This window comes from Sarcophilus harrisii, chromosome 2, assembly GCF_902635505.1.
Source record: "Sarcophilus harrisii chromosome 2, mSarHar1.11, whole genome shotgun sequence".
Taxonomy (NCBI): Eukaryota; Metazoa; Chordata; class Mammalia; order Dasyuromorphia; family Dasyuridae; genus Sarcophilus; species Sarcophilus harrisii.
The window spans coordinates 126,434,363-126,456,660 of NC_045427.1; the positions used below are offsets into that span (position 1 = coordinate 126,434,363).

The window sequence follows — 22,298 nt, forward strand, 5'->3', positions numbered from 1 at the left end:
AAATCATCTAATCCAATTGACTCACTATATAAATGTGGACACTGAGATACATGAGGTTAAATGACTTGTCCATGGCCATATCACTAGGAAGCATCACAAATGGGATTTGAACCCTATTGCCTCCCAAGGTTAATTCTTATTTTCCCAGGGCCCTGATCATTCCTATATGTGTCCAATTTCTCTGAATACCAGATTCAAAATTTGAAGGTGAAGAAATGGGGATGGGGAGAAAAAGTACTGAATTCTTGGACATTCAACAATTTTAACTGAAAATTAAAACTTTCCTAAATAGCTGTGATTTAACAGAACTTAGGCAGAACTGTCTGCATCTTTACTGATTAAGTGAAATTGACATTTGCTAAGTTCATTGGGGTGTTGCAAATGGTGAGAGTATCACAGTATCTCAAACTTGAAGGGACCTTAAAGATCAGTAAATCTATTATCTTAATTTTTGAAATGAGGAACATATTTTGCTTAAAAGTAAATGTGTACCAGGAAGTAAGAGGCAAAGCTCAAATACAGTTTCAGAAAGGTCAATTTCAAATTCAGTTCTCTTTACATTATACAAAGAGAGGGTATAGAAATGAGAGCTTGCTGTTTATAGAGGATTTATAGCAGAAGCAGGACAAAACATTTACATATTCTAGGATAAGTTTCAAAGTTGTTTCCTGAGATGCCCATTAATTGGGGAATGGCTGACTAAATAGTGATATGTGATTGTTCCGGAATATTATTGTTCTATGGGAAGTGATGAACAGGATACTCTCAGAAAAAAAAAAAAAACCTAGAAAGTCCTCCATGAACTCCTACAAAGAGAAATATATTGTATACGAAGTAATAGCAATGTTATGGGATGATCAGTTGTAAATGATTTTGTCATTTTCAGCAGTCAATGATCCACTAATACTCTGAAAGGCTTATGATGAGAAATCATTTCTATACCCAGAGAAGAAACTGATTTTGCCTGAATAGGTATGGAATCTCTGATATCTCTGCCTCTCTTACTCTCTCTGTCTTCATGTTTTTGCTTACTGGACCCTTTCGTTTTCTTCTGTTATTAGATTCAGGATGGAATGAGACTGCCTTGTTTCCTTAGTCTTCCCTAATGTTTAGCATAGTGACCAGCATATAATGAATATGCCATTAAAATAAATTTTATGTTTTCATAACATATACAACCTTAGTTTTTACAAAATAAATTCAAATGGAGTAGAATTTCTACCATTAAAATGTGCAATAAAAAGAAATTATATTGAAGAGTCCCTTATTATTGTATTTTTCCTGGGGTAGTTACATAGTATGGTGCTAAGTTCATTGGACTTGAAGATATAAAAATCTAAGTCTGAATCCTATCTCAGATATCAACAAGCTAACCATGCGCCATTGAGCAAGGACCTTAAACTTTAAGTCTTGGCTTCCTTGTTTGTAAGTGGGGATAATAACATTTCTTGTACACTGTTGTACATTTGTCATAGGGACCTCAGGAGCAGTATCTGGAAAAGTTTGCAAAATGTATCCTTTGTGGATGATTGTCTGTCTCCATTTCATAATCCAAAGTGTATCACAAACAGGAAAGAGTGGCAATTGCACTGTTAGAGCTGGAAGTACCAGATGCTGCCAACAGCTTGAGGAATACATCCTCTCCTGCTCAAAGGTCTTTGGTAGGTATAAGGTGAACAATTTTCAGTAGACTGTACCATTTTATTATATTACAACACATAGAAGTAGGTCTTCCTGAAGAAGGTTAAAAAAAACATATATTTAGAGCATTAATGGCATATTCACTACATGCTGGGCAAGACAGTCTTATTCCGTACTGAATCTAATAAAGGAAGAAATCAATAAAGGATGGTTAAGCAAAAGGAAACATGGTATGAAGATAGCCAGCAAATGATATGGAGGCATGGTTCTGAAAATGAGAAAGCAGGAAATCAAGGATTGGAGTCCAAAGTTGGGGTGTGGAGGGCATGAACATAATGGCACAGGGAAAGAATTTTTGTTAAGGTTGGGTTGTTATTTTTTTTCTTCCTAGTGGAACAGGATGGCTTCAAGTTTGGGTGTCCATGGTGACTTTTGCTGTGTAACATGCTTGTGTTGCCTCATAGTACATAGAACATTCAAGGTTGTTGTAGTAATAAATCTGTGCCATGGAGAATATAATGACTCCATGAATCAATGAATGGATCAATGTCTTTAGCTACACCCTCTGAACATCTTTCTACTCTTCTCTTTGATGTAACTTGTCAGAATTTATAGGACCCTGACAGGGTAGTTCCAGGTCTGGTCAGTCAATAGTTAAAGAAATGTCACTACACACAATAGTATCTGTTACCCTAGAAACTGAAGACAATTCTTGGAAAATGGAACCAATGGAAATGAATAATATTCAGCAAAACACATGATAGCAATTGTCAATAAAGCTAATATCCTGTTAAGTCCCCATGCTATCCAGCAAACTCATTGAGAGGAGGAGTCTTCTCTTTTATTTCTCAATAGTATTTTATTTTTCCAAAGACAGGTAAAGCTAGTTTTCAACATTTATTTTTGGAAGGATTTGTATTCCAAATTTTTCTCCCTCTCTCCCTTATCTTCCATTTCACGATAGTAGACAATCTGATAGAAGTTAAATATGTCCAAGTCTTTTAAAAATATTTGCTTATTTGTCATGTTGTACAAGAAAAATCAGACCAAAGGAGAAAAATCACAAGAAAGAAATTTTTAAAAAATGATGAAAATAATATGCTTTCATCCCCATTCAGGATCTATAGCTCTCTCTGTGGGTGAGATTGGCAGTTTTCAGCCCAAGTCTATTGGAATTATCTTGAATCACTTCATTGTTGAAAGAGCCTAGTCTATCACAGTTGATCATTACACAATCTTGCTATTACTATATACAATGTCCATCTGATTCTGTTCACTTCAGTCAGCATTAGTTCATGTAAATCTTTCCAGGCTTTTCTGAAATCAACCTGCTTATCAATTCTTATAGAACAATCACAATTCATTCTTTCATATACTAGAACTTATTCAACCATTCCCCAAACGATGGGCATTTACTCAATTTTCAATTCCTTGCCACTACAAAAAGAGCTGCTACAAACGTTTTTGCACATGTGGGTCCTTTTCCCTTCTTCTGTGATTTCTTTGGGATAAAGATCCAGTAGTGACACTGTTGGATCAAAGGGCATATATGCCCAATTTGATATCCCTTTGGGAATAGTTCCAAATTGCTCTCTAGAATAGTTGGATCAGTTCACAACTTCACCAATAATGCATTAGCATCCCAGTTTTCCCATATCCCCCGTAACATTTATTTTTCTTTTTCTGTCATTGTAATCGGTCTGAAAAGTGTGAAGTGGCATCTCAGAATTGTTTTAATTAAAAATTTTCTGATCAATAGTGATTTAGAGCATTTCTTTATAACACTAGAAATGGATTTCATTTCTTCATCTAAAAATTTATTGTTCATATCCTTTGAACATTTATCAATTGAATGATAACTTGCATTATTATAAATTCAACACAATTCTCTATATATTTTAGAAATTAAGTCTTTATTAGAAATGCTGGCTGTAAAAATTGCTTCCCAGCTTTCTGTTTCCCTCCCTTCTTCATTTACAATTTCCACAATAATATTTGTCAAATAGTGAGTTCTTATCTTAGAATCTTGAGTCTTTGGGTTTATCAAACAGTAGATTAGTACAATGATTGGATATTGATTCTTGTGTACTTAACCTATTCTATTGATGCACTACTGGGATCTTCTCTAATCTAAACTTTGTTGTCTCCCCTAGTGCTCTGCTCTAAGTAGGCATTTCATCACTGTTGGAGTTTTTAAAATCTACCTCAAAACAGTTTTTGCAATAGAACAGCAAATATGCAAATACTCTACTATAGATTATGTTATCTTGCATTACTTTTGGAACATAGCTCTTACTAACTTAACTGCAAGGATCAGTTACTGAATAAAAAAAGATAATTAAAATTTGCAGGATTGGGTTGTATGAAATAAGAGGAGTCATTTTTGTTATTTTTTGGTATAGGAATAAAAAGGTTTTGGTAGTAAAAAAATTTTATAGGACAAGAACAATTTGACATTTGCAACTAGCAGGTGAGAAAGAACAATAACAGATAGTTTTAGTAAAACCATTGGTGAAGTGATATGACATAGTGAACAAAGATCACATATTAGATTCAGGAGTACCTGAGTTCAAATCCTACTTCACTAAAAAAACTTATTTAACAATGTTTTTCCCAGTTACATGTAAAACATTTTTAAACATTTCTTTTTTAAAACTTTGAGTTCCACATTTTCCCTTCCTTTGTTTCCACCCACGAGAAAATTCCTGCACATGAAACAGTACATGTGAAGTTATGCAAAACATTTGCATAAAAGTCAGGTTGCAAAAGAAACATAGAACTTCCCCTTGCTCCTCCCCAAAAAATTCTCAAGAAAAATGAAGTAAAAAAATGATGCTTCAATCTGTTTTGAGATACAATCAATGCTTTTTCTAAATATGGATAGCAATTTTCATCATAAGTCCTTCAAAATAGTCTTGGATTATTGTATTACTGAGAAAAGCAAAATCATTCACAACTGATTACTACCCAATATTGCTATTACTATGTACATAATACATTTCACTTTGCATGAGCTTATGGAATTCTTTTGAAGTTTTTGTGGGAGCATCCTGCTGATCATTTCCCACAGAACAATGGTATATAATCACAATCATGTACTTATTCAGTTATTCCCTAGCTGATCCCTCTTTGCTTTGAAAAAAGTACTGCTATAATATTTTTGTACTCATGGGTCCTTCAAATCCTACTTCTGATAAGGACTGACTTTCTTTCCATAGGCAAGTCATTTAGTGTCTCAGTCTCCTCATTCCAGTGGAAAGAGCTGTGAAGTTACAGTTAGAAGACCTGGATTCAAATCTCAAATCATTTTGGGCCACCTTCTTTGTGCTTCAGTTTACTCATCTCTGAAATGAGGAGGTTGAAATAGACAGTGATTAAAGTGACTTCTAGTTTTAAGTCTATTCTCCTATGATGAGTTACAGGGCTACTTCATTTGACTCACAATATTTAGTATGAGCTCAAGATTGTCATAACAAATTGTAGAAGTATGTATTGAGTCTAAAAATATAAGAGATCAATATATCCCTAAAATCATTTAGGGCAAAGGGTGTTTTGACCAGCCCAGGTAAATACATCTATGTGGTTGACTTAAAGAATTTTATAGTGGAGATGGTTATTAGAATACTGCAATCAGAGATTCCATCTCTTGGAGTAAGTGCTTTCTCTTTATAAATAAAATTGGGAAGCATTTAGATGTTCTGTGCTTTGATTCCTTTTCCAGTTACACATGAAGAAGTACAGAAAGTGAAACTAGTTTGGTCCATGTCATAAGTATTTCTGACATAGATTTGGTGACAACAGTTTCCTATTGTAATATTGTTTGTGAGGGTGTGTAGAGTCAAGGCCTTCCATAAATAGACTCTCTGTTCCTACCCTGTTCTACTTCTCTCAAGAGGTGGATCACTGCAGGCAAGACTAGAGGCATAGCTCAAGAAGAGATGGCTCTCCTGGAGAATCTATTTGAACATCCAGAAAAATTTCGCATTTCAAAAGATTTGGGCTTTATCCTGGAAGACCCATTGGTAAGATAGGACATTTAAACATGTAGCAAAATATTTTTGTAATCTGTGTTCCATTTGGTTTAATTCTGTTGATAAGTAATGCCAACTATAGAGAATAGCTTCTTGTAAATCTTTCATAACATATTGGAAGAATAGAAATATTTCATCTTTGAGAAAATCAAGAATGTTCAGAGGAGTTGCAGGTGGAATCTATTCCAACTATTTGAACTTACAAGATTAAATATGATGATTAGAAAGATAAAATGACTAGCCTGAAATAAAAAAAAATGATACTAAGTGGAAGATAGGAGTTAGGATGGGATTTTCTCTATTGATTTTTGGATCCATCGCAGTAACATGATGTCTACTTGATAAAGTAATCAAATGTAAATCAAAATAACTTATAGGTTAGTTTTGGAGCTAATTAAGCAAATCACTTAACTTACCTATTCCTGGATAGGCAAGTTTTTTCAAAAGTTAGCCTTAAGTTATAGTGGGCTCAGCAAGTCTGAATTTGAATTCACAAGATTGGGGTTTGAGCTAGTCATTACAAGTAATTATGTATCTCTGAGCAATCATTTTCCTCTCATATAATGATAGGGAAGATGAAATGAGATAATGTATATTGTTTAGAGTTTTCTTAAAAAATAATACCTTAGAAGTAGAGTTCAGCTAGAATAATGTGCATTCAGTATAATATGTTACTTTACTGTTAGAAATTAATATAAACCTGTGTGAATTCTCATTAAGAAAAGAAGATAATGGTAAAAATGTTGGTGATATCAACACTATAATATCCATGCCTTAAGACTATGGTTGTGAGGACTTTGAGTTTTGTAAAAGAAGGAGTGAAAAAATTCAGTTGAAATAAAATATGGTTTGATATATTGAAAAATGATCTGCAAATCAAAAGAAGATACATTCAGTGGTGATAAATACTGAAAAGAGCATGTGCTATCTATTTAAACAGGTTCAATTTGCATTTTTGAGAATAAAAATCAGGCAAGTCATGGGCTGGATTAATATCATTAAATATGTGTTAAGCTTCAGAATGAAGTATAAAAATGTGTCATAGAGTTGGAATAGTCAGACTTAGTTACTAAGATTTTCCAAATTCATGACTATTAGGTGAATATCCTTTTCTTGATAACTAGATTGACAAGTCAAATTTAGAAGATTTCCAGGGCAATCCTATTGAAAAAAGTATACAATTTATCAGGTTGAGATTTTAAAGTAGAATCAGCCACATGAGTATGAGGAATTCTTAGAGTAAATTCTCAGAAATATTATAGAGCCACAGGGTTATTTTTTGATATTTTTTTTAAGAAAATGTCTTTATAAACTCTAAAACCCTATAGAAATGTGAATAATCATGACAGTTCAAACCAGTATGTTATTATGTTATTACATGTAGAGGAAGGTGTACTGTGATTTATTTAAGATTGTCCTGTGGTTAAGACTTCTTAAGAAATCATCTTAGATCAATATCCTAATATTGCATTGGGACTATTAAGATTAAATATTTATGTCACATGATGCTTTACATAAGACATTGAATTACAATTTGACAGCTCACTTGTTTTGGGGAAGTGTACTTACAGGATTGGTGTTAGAGGTCAGATTAATTTAGGTCTATTTCAAAAAATTTTTTCCTTTTCCTCCTTTCCCCTTTTTTCTCCCTGAAGCAATTGGGGTTAAGTGACTTGCACAGGTAGGAAGTGTTAAGTGTCTGAGATCAGATTTGAACTCAGGTCCTCCTGACTTCAGGGTTGGTGCTCTATCCACTGGGCCACCTAGCTACCCCCCTTTCCCTTTTCTTAAATGCCTTCCTCCACTCCCTTCTTCTTCTCCCCTGGTTCTATAATAAGGAGAGAGAACATGTTCTTTAGAAAAGATAGAATAACAATTATTTATTGTGAAACTGTGTGATTGTAAGTGTGAATAGATGTTTTGTAATAGTAGATATAAGCATTTTATATGAACTTTAGGGCTGAAAAACACCTTAGATACCATTTAATCTCACTCCATTTTACAAAGAAGGGAAACTCAGGCTCAACAAGATTAAAAGTAACTTCTCCAAGCCCATTGATTATATGTGATGGTGTTAGGATAGAAATATAAGTCCCTCCTCCCAATATAGTCCTTCTTTCTTTATATCAGGTTCATGTATTACCTCTTTTAAAGATCTAATGACATTTCAATTTTAAACAGTATGTCCAGTTCTTTCTGAGCTTCTCAGTTTCTTCTGAGCCTCAGTTTCTTTCCTTATAAGAAAGGGATTTTATTTTCTCTTAAATACTTAAATACAAATAACAGGAAGGATTAGGAAGATGGAAAGAATCAGGATTTCCCTCAGCCCCACCCTCCACATCCACCTAAAATTGCATCGTTTTGGTCACCACCAGTTAGATATATTCTGTATACTCATGCTGACATTCTGATTTTGACAATGCTCATATTGTAAGCAGAGAAGGAAATTCCCTGCCTATGTGGATATGGAAATTACCTACCAGATGGTGATGCAGTTTAACCAGAAACAATTCAGAATCATTTACTATTAAATAAAGGAGAAGAAATTATCTCACAAAATTCTTAGGGTACCACATTTTGAAAGCACCACATAGAGTGAGAAGAGCAATACTGACGTAACATAAAAAATGGTGAGAGCTCTGGTCTTGGAGGCAGAAGATAAGACTTTGAATTTACCTTGCCATGATTCTTGTACCATCCTAGGTAGGCCATGTTATTCCTCTGAACCTCAATTTTATCATTTGATTAATAGATATAATAAGACTTATCATCTGCTGCCCATTGATCACTGTATGAAAAACATATTATAAGGCACAAAAATACTTCCAGAAATAAAAGTTATTATTATGGGTCTGTAGTATGTCCAATTCAGAGAAGATTTTAGAATATTTAATATTTTTAAGAAGTCATTAACTATCAAAAACTTGTTTCACTCTCTTAACTTCCCTATTTCCTATGGCTGTCACAGGCAGACATCATTTGAGTCTTTCACACTCCACATCTCTAAAGAATATAACCTCAATTCTGGAAGAAATCCAAAAGGTCATACTATTCGCTTCCAGAAATAGAGGTTCTAGAATCATAGTGAAGGTTAATAATTTTTTTGGACATGACCAATACAAAAATCTATTTTGCTTCACAATACATACTTGATCTTTTTCAATAGCTGGGGCAGAAAGGGAAGGAAAATGAATTTTTTTCTTAACAGAAAAATAAACTTAAAAAAAATGCCAAAGGGGATGAATCAATAGTAACTGAAACACTTGAAGTTCTGTTGAGGAGTTTGCAATTGAGCCAAAGGATGAATCAGATCTGGATAAGCAGAAGTCATGAGAAAGGGAACAGAATGTTTCAAGTGAAAGGCAGAGTAAGAACTAAGGTACATAGGTGAGTGAGTAGGATACATGCTGAAGATAGTCAGGAGATGGACATGTCTAGAGTGAAGTGAAAAGGAATCTAGTGGTGGTAGAAGGTATGGATTTGAAAAGGGCAAGAGACTCAGATGAAGACTGATTGCCTGGAGACTGTTAGAATGATGGAATCCTATTGATAAGGAAACAAGATGAGTAAATTGCATTTTTATTCTTTCTATCAAGGAGGAACTGCCTGATCGCTACCAGGTCTGGGTAAAGCTTGCAAAAGATCTGCCCACTCTGGTGGAGGAAGGTCAATTTCGGGAAGAAGTTGAGCAGGTTTGAAGTTTATTCTCTACTCATCTTTTTATTGTGCTTTTTTGTAATCTTAGAAAAGCCATTTTTGATTGTATGCCTAAATGTTTTCTTTTTTCTGGAAGCTGCCAGAACTTAGTATTGATGAACTCCAAGGATACAAGGAACAGCGCCTCGCACATCTAGCACTGTCAGTCATCACCATGGGCTACGTGTGGCAAGATAATAATAATGTCAAAAAGGTTTGGAGATCTTGCTTTTCTCTGTTGGAGTCTTTCATTTCAGGTTTTACATACCCGACCTTTGTCCATGTTAAAATCTCCATGTTTCAGATTTGTCACAACTTCAATTTTGCTGGGATGGTGGAAATTATCAGGATTCTCACACCATGCTTAAGTTTAGAACAGAGTACAGTGGAAAGAGTGATGGATCTGGAATCATAAGAGGACTTTAAGTCTTAGGAGCTGTATAGCTTGGGTATAGTCCTTCATCTCTGAACTTCACATTCTTTATTTGTAAAATGAAGACTAAAAAAGCATACCTACCTTACAAAGTTGCTCTGAGAATGAGGTTCCTGTAAATGGGAACTGTTTTCATTTTTCATAGCTCATCTTGGTTTATGATTGATTGAAATTCTATTTTCTTTAGTTGGGGTGGGGATTTATTGGTCAAATGAGTCAGGGAAAGTGATAGGTTGAGAAGGAAAGATCACATAGCAGTGATGTTATAGACATTTATGAAGCTTTTTAAGATTTGAGAGGCCCTTTGTAAACATTATCTTATTTTATACTTACACTGATCTTGGGGAATAGAAATTGTAAATATGATCACATTTTATAGATGAGTAAACTGAGCCTCAGAGGTATTGAAACTTACAGATGGTCACAGCTTATAAGTAGAAGTATGGGGGCTTGAACTCAGGCCTTTTGGTTCTAAGTCCTATGATCTTACATTATAGCCATTTATAGCAAGCACACTGACACACAGAATGTTATAATAGCTGTTGAATATTTCAAATAACTATTTTGCATTTTGGAAAGAGCATCAAAATTGGAATTAGAAGATAGATTAGCGTCTTAGATTTACCAATTAGTGAACATGTGATATTAATGCTGTAAGTCATTTCACCTGACTTAAGAATTGCCTTCTCTCTCAAAAGTGGGTGTGATAATACCTATGTTAGCTGCCAAGGTATTTATCTAAGTCTCCCTCAATAATCAAATGATATAATATACATGTATACACTTGTGTGTGTGTTTATATATGTATAAAGATTCACATATATGGACATACACATGGTGCTTTTATAATTATGAAGTACTAATTAACACAACCTGTTGCTTTTATTTTTGTAATCTAGAAACAATCACCTTCTGGTAACTGAAATTTAAGTAATATTTATAATATTTAAGAAATACTTACAAATGATTTCTAATTTAATTAGGTGCTGCCCAGGAATATTGCTGTCCCTTTCTGGAATCTCTCAGAGAAACTTGGCTTACCTCCAATAATGGTGTATGCAGACTGTGTTTTGGCAAATTGGAAGAAAAAAGATCCCTTAGGGTATGTAGCAGTTGCCTTAACTGAGCCTAGGAACACAGTGGAACTGGGCAAAGTCTTTGGAATCAACATCTCTGTTCTCCCCTAATGAAACTGATCTGAAAGTTTAGTAGACATGATTACTAATAGGCTCATGGATTGTTAGGATTTTGAAATACATTTTACATGTATCCAAAAGCCTTTATTTTATAGGCATGGAATCTGAGTTTCTAAGAAGTGACTGAAACAGGATCATGAACACAGAAGTTCAGACTTGGAAGGGACCTCTGAGATAATCTAGTACAACTAATTCCTGGTGAAAGAATTCCTACTGGAATTAGCTCTCCATAATGTGAATTCCCTTTTTTCAAAATTACAATTATGTAACAAATGGTAAATGGTTCCAGCTGAAAGGGAATATTCAATGTGAATTTGAAGAAAGCAATCACTTCATAGGATTTCTTGTTCACACTAACCAGGATATAGCTATATAATATCCTGCAGAAGAGGTTGCAAAGCTCCTGCTTAGAGACTTCCATAATGGGAATTTAATACTTCCTCTGGCAGTCTATTCCAGTGCTGGACAGCTCTATATTTTAAGTTTTTCCTTATTTGGAGCTGAAATCTACTTTCCTTTAACTGCTACCTGGGACTAAGCCAAGAAGAAAGGAAGGAAGGAAAGAAGGGAAGAATGAAGGAAAGAAAAAATGGAAGAAAAAAAGAAAGAAGTTAGACTTTTTTTCATATGAAAATTCTTCAGAGATCAGAGTACAGTTATCATCTATCCATCTCCACTTTATTTTTCTCCTCTTCTCCTTAAGCATCTCCATTAGCTACAACCAATCCTATGGTATGTTTTTCAGCCCTTATTTTATTATGGCTGCTTTCCCTTGTCAGCATCCTTCTAAAAAAAAGATTTTATAACTGAATGCCAGATTTTGGATTAGTTCTGAATACAGCAAAAGACAAAAGGATTGTTATTATTTTCATTATTGAAACTACGCTTTTGTGAAGTCACACTCCGAGTTAAGAACTACATCTAGCGTGTTTCCTACTTAGGACCATTCAGTTTTTGGATGGCCTTACCATAGAACTATCTATTATACAATCTCTATCCCTTTCTCTTAGAAGCTTCTGCTTAATCCCTGACTGTTGCTTTGGGGTGCAAGAATAATCTCTATGTCCAACAACTTATATGTAGGTATGGGAACATAATAATTAAAAAATGCCACTTCCAGTCCTAAAGTAAATTTTAGTCTAGGTGAGGAAAAGAGACATGGACATTAAGAAATTGTAATACACATTTGGGAATGGTTAAGTGCCTAGGAGACATCTCTTTTGTCTGTCCCATGTCCTACTAGGAATCATATTTTATGATGCTTCTTGCTTCATTTTGCATATTTTTATCTCCTCTGTTAGGTTGTAAGCTCCTTGAGGGGGAAAGATCTTTATAGTATTTATTTCCTGTATATTACTAAGTCCAAGGTGTTACATATCCCAAGAACCAAATAAGATCTGAATTGAAGTACATTGAATTTGAAGAGAGGTTCATTACTTGAGAATCAAGAAAGGCTTTCTGGGAGAGGTGATATCTAGAATTTTGTGTGAGAAGAAATTTAAAGAGAACAAGGAGAAGGAAGTGGAGACTTAAATCCATATAGACAATAGAATGTGTGGGTTAGGAATGGAAGCTAATTGTAGCAAATCTTCTGATATGTTGAGGTGGGGGAATCCATTCCAGGCAGTGGGAATGGTATGCGGCATCCAATTTTAATTTTTACAACATACGATATAAGCAGAAGTGATAAATGGAAATCCAAAATGAGAGAACCAGTCATCTTTTTTTGTCCTGGGATATTCCTGATTGGGGAAAGGTGCAAAGGTAGAACCAACAAAAGAAAATTAGACAAAGAACAAGAAGGAAGGGATGTTGCCGGTACATTGGCACAAGTCTGAATGCAGAACATAAAAACATGAAAATACAGTGTGTTCTTAGGAATAATGTTAACTGAAACTCTAAAGAATATGTCTGTAACAATTTTTTCTCTCTTTTTGTTTTCTTTCATCCTTGGATACTTCCATAAGATCTATGACTTACGAGTAAGTATTTTTTTCAAGGAATTATTTTAAATGGGAATACATTTAGGTGTAGTTACACATGCACAAAATACACAGGCATAGTAACTTTTCAAAAAATTACTAGATATGGTAAGAACAAGTCAACTTTTTTCACTTGTTTAGACTGAGAACATAATAGGATGCTAATTAGATTTTTCTTTGATTAAATGATAGCATTTTGTGTGTGTGTGCGTGTGTGTGTGTGTGTGTGTGTATGTAGTTAAGTCTCTACAAAAAGTTCCTATCTTAACAATGTTTACATCTCTAGGTAGATATTATTACAATTATATGTAAAGATTAGTTATAGAATTGATCTTTAAATATTCACTTCTAGATATAAATAATATCACCTGCGTAAGGCATCTATAGTAAACAGAATACTGGACTTGGATATATAAAAGCATGAATTTGGATCTTGCCTTTAACACTTTATGAACTTCACAACTGTAGAGAAGTACTTGCCTAATGTCATTATTTATAAAATGATGGGGTTGAAATAGATGACCTCCAATGTCCATCCTAGTTCTTATTCTATCCTAATATTACACATCCTAATATTAACTTTGGGATTTCTTCCTGTTCTTAGCAACATGGACATTCTATTTGCATTTCCTGGTGGAGATTGCAGCAAAGGATTCTTCCTAGTTTCTTTACTGGTGGAAAAAGCAGCTGCTTCTGCAATCAGGGTACGTTTTTCTTTGTGAGAAGGATTTGTCTCATCTCACAAAATCAAGAGAGTCAGATGACAAATTGAATACCTGTAACCACATTCTCTAAAGTCCTAGTCCAGTGAAATATTTTGGCATGAAGATGAACTTGGGCTGTCACAGATTATGCCAGTGAAGGGCAAACAATGTCAGGTCATACAAGATGGAGGTTTCAAGTAAAGGCTCATTACTGCCTTGTAGTCTGTCACTGCAATCTGTTCCTTGGGACTCAAATCAAATAAGAGCACCAGAGGTTGTTGGACAAGGTTTATTGTTCAGGAGCAACTCATGAGGGCTGGAGAGACTGAGATCTGCATCAGTATTGGGAAGGATTCACATTGGTGAAATCACATTTTTCTAAACATCCAATATCTTTAAACATAACCTCAAACTTGCAGCTTCCAGGGGCTGATGGGCTCATTAATGTGGATGTTCCCATTGTGAGTGAGTGATACTCTTACCAATATGTGTTACAACCTTCTGATGCCATTTCCTCCTTTATGATTGGTACTCTTGTCCTCCTAGAAATTCTATATAAAGAGTCTTCCCAATGTGTGGGAGTCCTTTCTCTTTGAGTTTTAACATATTGAAGACACCAGTATAATGTTTAACCATTCATTATTCTCATGAAATTTGCAATTTATTGTTGTAGTTCCTTTAGTCTTATTAACTCAAGATAGCTTTAATTTATTGTATCCTTGATTGATCTAAAAATTGTGCAGTCTGTATTCTTTGAACAGTATTTGAAGAACTGTTTTTGATGTGCATTAGTGAATAAGCTATAATACATGAAGACCAGAGCCAGGATATAATGACAATTTTGTGTATTATTTTTTCAAAATATCATATTATTTTTATTTTTGCATTTTGTAATTGCATTCATACTATTCCTGTGTGTATCATTGTAACTAGATTGCCAGCTGTTTTATACATTCTGTGGTTATATTAAATGGGATTTTATTCTTCTTTCTTAAAAAAAAATCTTATTTATTTATTTTTAACAAATTTACTTTTTAAAATTTTGAATTCTAACTTTTCTCCCCCATCTTTTTTGTCCTCCCTTTTAGCAAAAATATGATATCAATTATACATGTGAAGTCTCTCAAAATATGTTCCCATATTAGCTATATCTCTTTAAAGAGCAAGAAAAATAAAATTTAAAAATGGTTCAATTTGCATTTAGAATTTAATAGTTCTTTCTCTGAATTCTGATAGCATTTTTCACATGGGTTCTTTGGAACTGTCTTCAGTCATTGTCTTGATCAGAGGATCTAAGATTTTCACAGCTAATTATGCTCTCAATATGGTTGTTAATGTATATAATGTTTTGATTCTATTCACTTCATTTTGCATCACTTTTTAAAAGTTTTCACACATCTGAAATCATGCTGTTCATTATTTTTTATTGTACAATCATATTCTTTTACAATTGTACAATACAATATGTTCAGCCATTCTCCATTTAATAGGCATCCCCTCCATTTCTAATTCTTTTCTACCACAGAAAGAGTTGATATTAATATTTTGGTATATATAAGTCCTTTTCAATTTTCTTTGATCCCTTTGGAATACAGACCATGTAGTGGCATTGCTGGGTCAAAGAGTATATACAGTTTCATAATCTCTTAGATAAAGCATTCTCCAGAATATTAGATCAATTCATATTTCTGCCATTTGTATATTAGTATTGCTATTTTTCTAGACCATTTTCCTTTTCTGTCATGTTAGCCAATCTGAGAGTTTTGAAGTGATACTTTAGAGTTATTTTAATTTAAATTTCTTTAATCAGTTGTAATATAGAACATTTTTTCACTATTTTTAGGTTGACTCTTGGCATTTCACTTGTGTTTGTAATCCAGGTCCCTAATATTTTTTTCCATTGGGCAGATTGGTGCTTGAAGTCCTGAGCATTAATGAAGGCAGTATGGGGACAATAAAAAAAGAAATGAAAAGGCTAGTTCTGAACAATACAATGATCTAAATTTCAAATGCATAAAAACATGGACTAATAACATATGAATTTACATATGGGAAGATTGTATGAACAAAGGAGAAGGTTATCAAGTTATTTGACCCATTTTGTACTTTTTCTAGGAAGAAAAATTAGAATATAATATATGATTTTAGAATTGAGGGTCATGAGTTTTTGCAACTATAGGAGACACTGATTATATTTGCTTTGTTTTCCTTTAAGATAATTCCAGATATATTCGAAGCAATCAGCAAAAAAAACTTGGAGTCCCTAAAAGAAAATCTCTGTTCTGTGGCCTCTTCTATTCATGAGGCATATAGAGTGTTCCACCTTGTTCATGGTATGTAATGTATTTGGTGAAGTAGTATAGATTCTAAATTCAAAACTTCTAATGATAAGAATTATTATCAATAGATGGTTGAAGGTTGCATTAGCTGAGTTAGACAAATGTGCAAGACACTTAAACTTTAGAAGCTGCTCTAACATCAACTGATCAGATCTTGAGCAATTCAGTTTCTTCATCTGCCAAAAGAGATAGTCAACCCACATTATCTTCAGAACTCTTGGAGGGTCTCATAGTCAATGGTATTAATACTAAGAAATAGATGTATTTGCTTACCCCAGATTAAAAAAATATCAAAAATATCTTTAATCACCATGTGAAAATTACAGATTACTTAAATTCAATTTTCAAAAAAAGTGATAAATACCCATTGTGTCCAAGGTCATATGCCAAGTTCCTGGTATAAATATAAAGATATATAAAAACACTTAAAGTAAATGAACAGAAGATGCATAAGATTGTACTTGATATATGTAGATTGGGAACATATTGGGTACATCTTTCCTACAGGAATGAAATCTGTATCAATAAGTTCTTATTTTGTCTGATGTATTAACTTATTTTATCAATAAAAGGTCATGGATAGTTCTGCATGGAAGAATAGTGCAATGAAAAGATTGCATAGACCATGGCCTAAAGGATGATTAGAAACAGAGAGAGACTGGAAGTAGGAAGACTGATTTTAAGACTATTCCTACTAGTCTATGGAAGCGATCATAAAGAATTGAATTTGAATTGTGGAAATAAAAAAAGAAAAATGTGTTTGTGTTCATGAAAATGTGTATGGTAAGAGAAGTTGGGGAATAAGGGGATTAGAGAGAGATTTTAAAAATACATACCAGTTTGGATTCCAAGTGTAAAAGGGAGAAAACTGGGATTGAAGACTGAGTTATTGGTGATGCTTTCAACAGAAATAAAGAAGTTAAGGAAAGGACACAAAATTTCTTTTCTTCCTTCCTTCCTTCCTTCTTTACTCTCTCTCTCTCTCTCTCTCTCTCTCTCTCTCTCTCTCTCTCTCTCTCTTTTTCTCTCTCTCGTTTCTTTCTCTCCTCATAGTCCTTCTGAAGATGTCATAAAATACAGTGTTGAAAAAATATGGATTACTTTGTATTTTTACAAGTTAGTAAGACAGTTAACTCATGATCTTTCTTTCTGTCTCAATCTTTCAACAGAACATGTGAATCCCAATGACTTTTTCAATATTCTTCGCATCTACTTGTCTGGGTATGTGATTCCCTACTTTTACTGGTTCCTCTAAACAAAGGAACCTCTACCCACAGAAAGTCCAGTATCTACTTTCAATAGTGCACTGATAACACACTCCCATGACCTCTTAACAACCTCACCTTTTTGCATATTAGAGATAACATGGAGTTATTTGCAAGTTATTGCTCTCAGGGGTCCTCAAACTTTTAAAATAGGGGGCCAGTTCACTGTCCCTCAGACTGTTGGAGGGCTGGACTATGTAAAAACAAAAATTTTGTTTTGTGGGCCTTTAAATAAAGAAACTTCATAGCCCTGGGTGAGGGGGATAAATGTCCTCAGCTGCCGCATTTGGCCCATGGCCGTAGTTTGAGGACCCCTGCATCCTACTTTTGTCAGTTAGGTCTGGGTGCTGTCATTTAGAAAGGAGAGAGTGATTAATTCTGGTTTAGAAGAAAGATTCATTACTAGAAAGAGTATAATGTGATACAGTGGAAAGAGCACTAAGTGTGAGTTTTGACTCTAATAATCATTGCCTGATGAGACATTGGACAAATTACTTCTCTAGCTAGCTTCAGTTTCCTCATATGTAAAATATGTATAATGATGATTTTATCAGCAATCTCATAATATAGTCACAAGAATGAAATTAAATAATATATGTAAATACTTAAGATGCCAATGTGTGACTTACTCTTATGGTAGCCTTACAAATCTCCTTAGATCTGTATTATCAAAATCTCCTTCTCCCTAAGGAATTGGTTTGATTGGGGGCAGAAAGGGTTCATCATCAAAAATCAAAGTAAAAGTTAATAGAATTATTTGTCCTCCCTACCTTTTATCTTCATACCTATAAAATGATTTTAGAAAATTGATAGAGGCAAAAAGACTTTCTTTGGAAAACATAAATATACCATTTTCTCTGTTTTGATTTAGCTGGAAGAAGAGCTCTTCATTGCCAAAGGGCCTGGTATATGAAGGGGTGTCAGAGATACCCAAGGAGTTCTCTGGGGGAAGTGCTGCCCAAAGCAGCATCATACAGTGTTTTGATGCCCTGCTGGGGATCCAGCATATTACTGCAAATGGTAAGTTGGAGTTTTGACTGGGATTTGAGATTCAAAAAAAGCTATAAATATAGTACAGTAAAAGAGACAAGGACATATAAAGCATTGTCTATTGCCCTGGGCTGTTATAAGTAAAGTGCTTCATAGAAATGGAACTTACTGACTTGTAAATCAAGTCAAGAAACATATTCAGAAAGCAGGAATACAAGTGAGAAGTTGGGGGAAATCAAGATCTAGAGGCTCCTAATGGAAGGCCTATATAGTGGTTGGTTATAGTGGCCTAAGGAGAACATCCAACTCCAGAACAGGATGGGAGATTCTTACCTTTCTTCATCAGCATGTTTTTCTAGGACCTAATATACACAGAACCATCCATTCTAATAACTGAACTAATAATTCTAGTTAATAATAACAATAATTAAATATATCAAGAAGTCCAATTTCTAATTGTGCTTTAAGGCTAATATTTAAGGAATATTTCATTGACAATCCTGTGAAGGTAGTATAGTATGAAGGTTAGTATAGCCATTTTATAGATGAAATAAGATTCAAAGAGATGAATTTCTGTGCCTAATGTATTGTTGTCAGTTGACAGAGACAGGGCTTCTGACTACAAGTCTAGTGGTTGCTTTCTCTGAGCCAAAGTTTCCTCTTCGACAAATTGGTATAGTAAGCATTGCCCTATCTAATGTATAATATTATTATGAGGAATATATTTCAGTGTATATTAACACCTACTTTATAATTATGTACAATTATAATATAATATGGTAACTAAATGTATCACTACATTGGCATGGACTTATTTCTTATTCTACTGATAAATATCAGTAATTTCTCTTTCATTTTCTATCCTTAATCTCCATCCTTTTCTTCAGTGTCTCATTAATGCCCTACTTCTTCCTCTTCTTTCAGATGAAATGAGTGCTCGATACCTTGAGGAAATGAGGAGCTACATGCCATCACCTCACAAGGACTTTCTTGAGACAATTGCCTCTAGCCCATCTGTTAGAGATTTTGTCATCTCCAGTGGTGATACTCAGCTGAAGAAGGTCTATAATGAATGTATAGATAATCTAATTCTTCTCAGGAACTATCACCTTCAAGTAGTGGCCAAGTATATCATAAATCCATCAAATAATCGGGATAGTACAAATGGAGTGCCACCATCAAATGATGAGGTGAAAGGAACAGGTGGCACAAACCTTATGATTTTCCTTAAGAGTGTAAGGAATACAACCAAGGAAGCCCTTTTGAAATTAAGCTAGTGGAACACATTATAATTAATCAATGTGTGCACTTAGACTTGTATTATGTGTGAGGCTTTAGGCTAAGCATAATATGCAAAGAAAGTCAATCTCTGCTATTAATAAATAACATTACATTCTACTTGTTAATTATGCAGCTAATAGTAGTAATCTTCTCTCAATCCATCCATCAATTGATCAATAATTAAGCACTTTAATATAAGTTCAGGGAATGCAAAAAAAAATTTGAAAAAGAAACTTTCTTGAACTCAGGGAGCTTACATTACATATTGAGATTACATGGGAAAGTCTAGTTCTGTGAATTACAAGGAAGCATAAAGTTTTTTGTTAGATAAGGAAAAATGGTTTGTTTGTAATGTAATCATATAAAATGAGCAAATAAAAACTATTTTAATAATGAAATGTGTCCTTTGGGTTTCACTTTCTCAGTCGAGGCTCGTTTTATATTATCTGTTCATATAGTTATATGAGGGCCTAGGGAACTGCCCTCCCCATCAAGTCTACTGTGTATGTATAGTGTTAAATGCCTAACTTCCAGGGAATTCATGAGTTTATTTAGTTTTGTTCTGGTAAACTTCCTGGAGTGGTCTAGGACAACCCCATTTAAGAAATCTGGAAAGATTATTACTGTCTTTCCTTCCCTCATCTCTTGCTTAATGGGAGATGACTATTGTTTATTTGGAGCTAATATGATTTGAAGAGGTAGTGGTAGGGGTAAGAGAATAAGGTTCTAAATAATGAGCATGGGTTTAGGAGATTCTCTCCAATGAATAAAAAAAAAAAGACATATAGAATGACTAAATTCAGAATGGCACAGGAAAAAAAAAAGGGAAACTCTTTGAAACCAGTCAGTTAACAAGCATTCATTTACCATGTACAAAGCACTGTGCTAGACCTAGAGCTATAGAGATAAAAATCAAAGATCAAAATCCAGAAACTTATATTCTACTGTTGGAAATAACATATCTAAATCAGATTATATAAGATAAGTGCAGACATGTTTAGCCTTTATTGGATTACTTTGTTGTCTAGGGAGTGGGAAAGGGAGGAGGAACTGATAAAAATATGGAACACAAGGTTTTGCAAGAGTGAATGTTGACTCTTCAACAATGAAATGATTCAAACCAGTTCCAATTATTCAGTGATGAAGAGAGCCATATATACCCAGAGAGAGGACTGTAGGAACTGAGTGTGGACTATAACAGCATTTTCATTCTTTCTGTTGATGTTTGCTTGCATTTTGTTTTCTTTCTCAGGTTTTTTTTTTCCTTCTTGATCCTATTTTTCTTGTGCAGCAAGATAACTATATAAATATGTATTCATATATTGGATTTAACATATATTTTAACATATTTAACATGTATTGGACTATTTGACATCTAGGAGAGGGAGTGGGGGGAAGGAGAAAAAAATTTGGAACAGAAAGTTTTGCAAGGGTCAGTGTTGAAAAATTACATATTCATATGTTTTTTAAATAAAAAAGCTTTAATAAAATTAAAAAAACATGAAAAAGAGTGAATGTTGAAAGCTATTTTGAATATATTTTGAAAAAATAAAAGCTATTGTTAAAATAATGATTATAATAAAAAGATAAGTGCAGAAAAGATGGAAGGTCAACTTAGAAGGGATGTCATTAGCAGCTGAAGGTAATGTTGGAGAGACCAAGAAAGAGTTCCCAAGAGTCAGAGGTCAGAGGTGGGAAGGGAGAGCATTACAAGCATATGGAAAAGTCAATGTGAGGATACAGAGATGGGAAATGGAGAGTTATGAGTAATGAATAGGAAGTAGATCAATATATCCATGTCAGAGTACATGATAGGAAATAGAATGTAAGAAGATTGGACAGATAGGAAGGGGCCAGATTATGAAGAACTTAAAAAAATAAATCATTTATATTATATTGTGGAAGTAACTGGATGCCACTGCAGTTTATTGAGGGTAGATATGAGAAAAATTGACATAGTGAGTTCTGTACTTTAGGGAAAACACATTGGTAGTCGAATGGAAGATGAATTGGAATAGGAAGTGCCTTGAGGCAGGGAAACAAATTGGAAGATTCGTGCAACTATTTAAGCTAGAGGTTATGAGAGTCTATCAAAAGATAATGATGACTGTGTAATTTTAGAGAAGTGGGTTATACTAGAGATATTGTGAAGACAGAAATGACAAGATGTGACCATGATTTGAATATATAATGGGAATGAAAGTGGAGAGTTGAGGTTATTTTTGAAATTTTAAACTGAGAATTTAAAAAAAAAATTATGATCCCCTTGGTAGTAATAGGAAAATTGGGAAGGGGAGAATTTTAGGGGAAAGATAATGAGTTTTCTTTTGGACATATTGAGTTTGATATGCCTTCGGAATATTCACTTTGCAATATCCATTGGAGAATTGCTAATATGTGGCTTGAGATCAGTAAAGTGATTAGAGTTGGAAAAATGGCTCTAGGAATCATCTAAATAAAGAAGATAATTGAGCTTTTTGTGCTTGACTTGTGGTAGAGCATTCCAAGATTATATTGGTTTGATCAATCATAGCTGAACATATTGGAAATTGAATTTAACATAGTAATGTCATTTTGTTCCTCTTTGAAATGAACAACCACAAGAGTAATCCGAAAATAATAACACTGATGCACATATATGTATATATACACATGTATACAAACACACTAATACACAGATGCATATATATACTAATAAAATATATTGTATTTCACATATATTATATATGCACACAAAATA

The 22,298-nt window shown here is 33.9% G+C and overlaps 1 protein-coding gene across 1 annotated transcript; it reads left to right on the forward strand.

Annotated features, from left to right (window-relative positions):
• Nucleotides 1-5,468: 5,468 nt before the first annotated feature.
• LOC105749589 (indoleamine 2,3-dioxygenase 1) lies at nt 5,469-19,956 on the forward strand. Its single transcript, XM_031950740.1, has 10 exons — nt 5,469-5,663; nt 9,269-9,364; nt 9,466-9,582; nt 10,785-10,903; nt 12,965-12,979; nt 13,584-13,683; nt 15,899-16,016; nt 17,192-17,243; nt 18,159-18,307; nt 19,202-19,956. The coding sequence occupies exons 1-10, from the start codon at nt 5,580-5,582 to the stop codon at nt 19,552-19,554; spliced, it is 1,203 nt and encodes a 400-aa protein (XP_031806600.1). The 5' UTR covers nt 5,469-5,579; the 3' UTR covers nt 19,555-19,956.
• Nucleotides 19,957-22,298: the final 2,342 nt, after the last annotated feature.

Excerpts from the sequence above, each read along its gene's own strand:
- LOC105749589 (XM_031950740.1), top strand. The coding sequence starts at position 5,580 with ATGGCTCTCCTGGAGAATCTATTTGAACATCCAGAAAAATTTCGCATT. Across the intron at positions 5,664-9,268 it reads TTATCCTGGAAGACCCATTG|GAGGAACTGCCTGATCGCTA; the intron begins GTAAGATAGGAC and ends CTTTCTATCAAG. Across the intron at positions 9,583-10,784 it reads ATAATAATAATGTCAAAAAG|GTGCTGCCCAGGAATATTGC; the intron begins GTTTGGAGATCT and ends TAATTTAATTAG.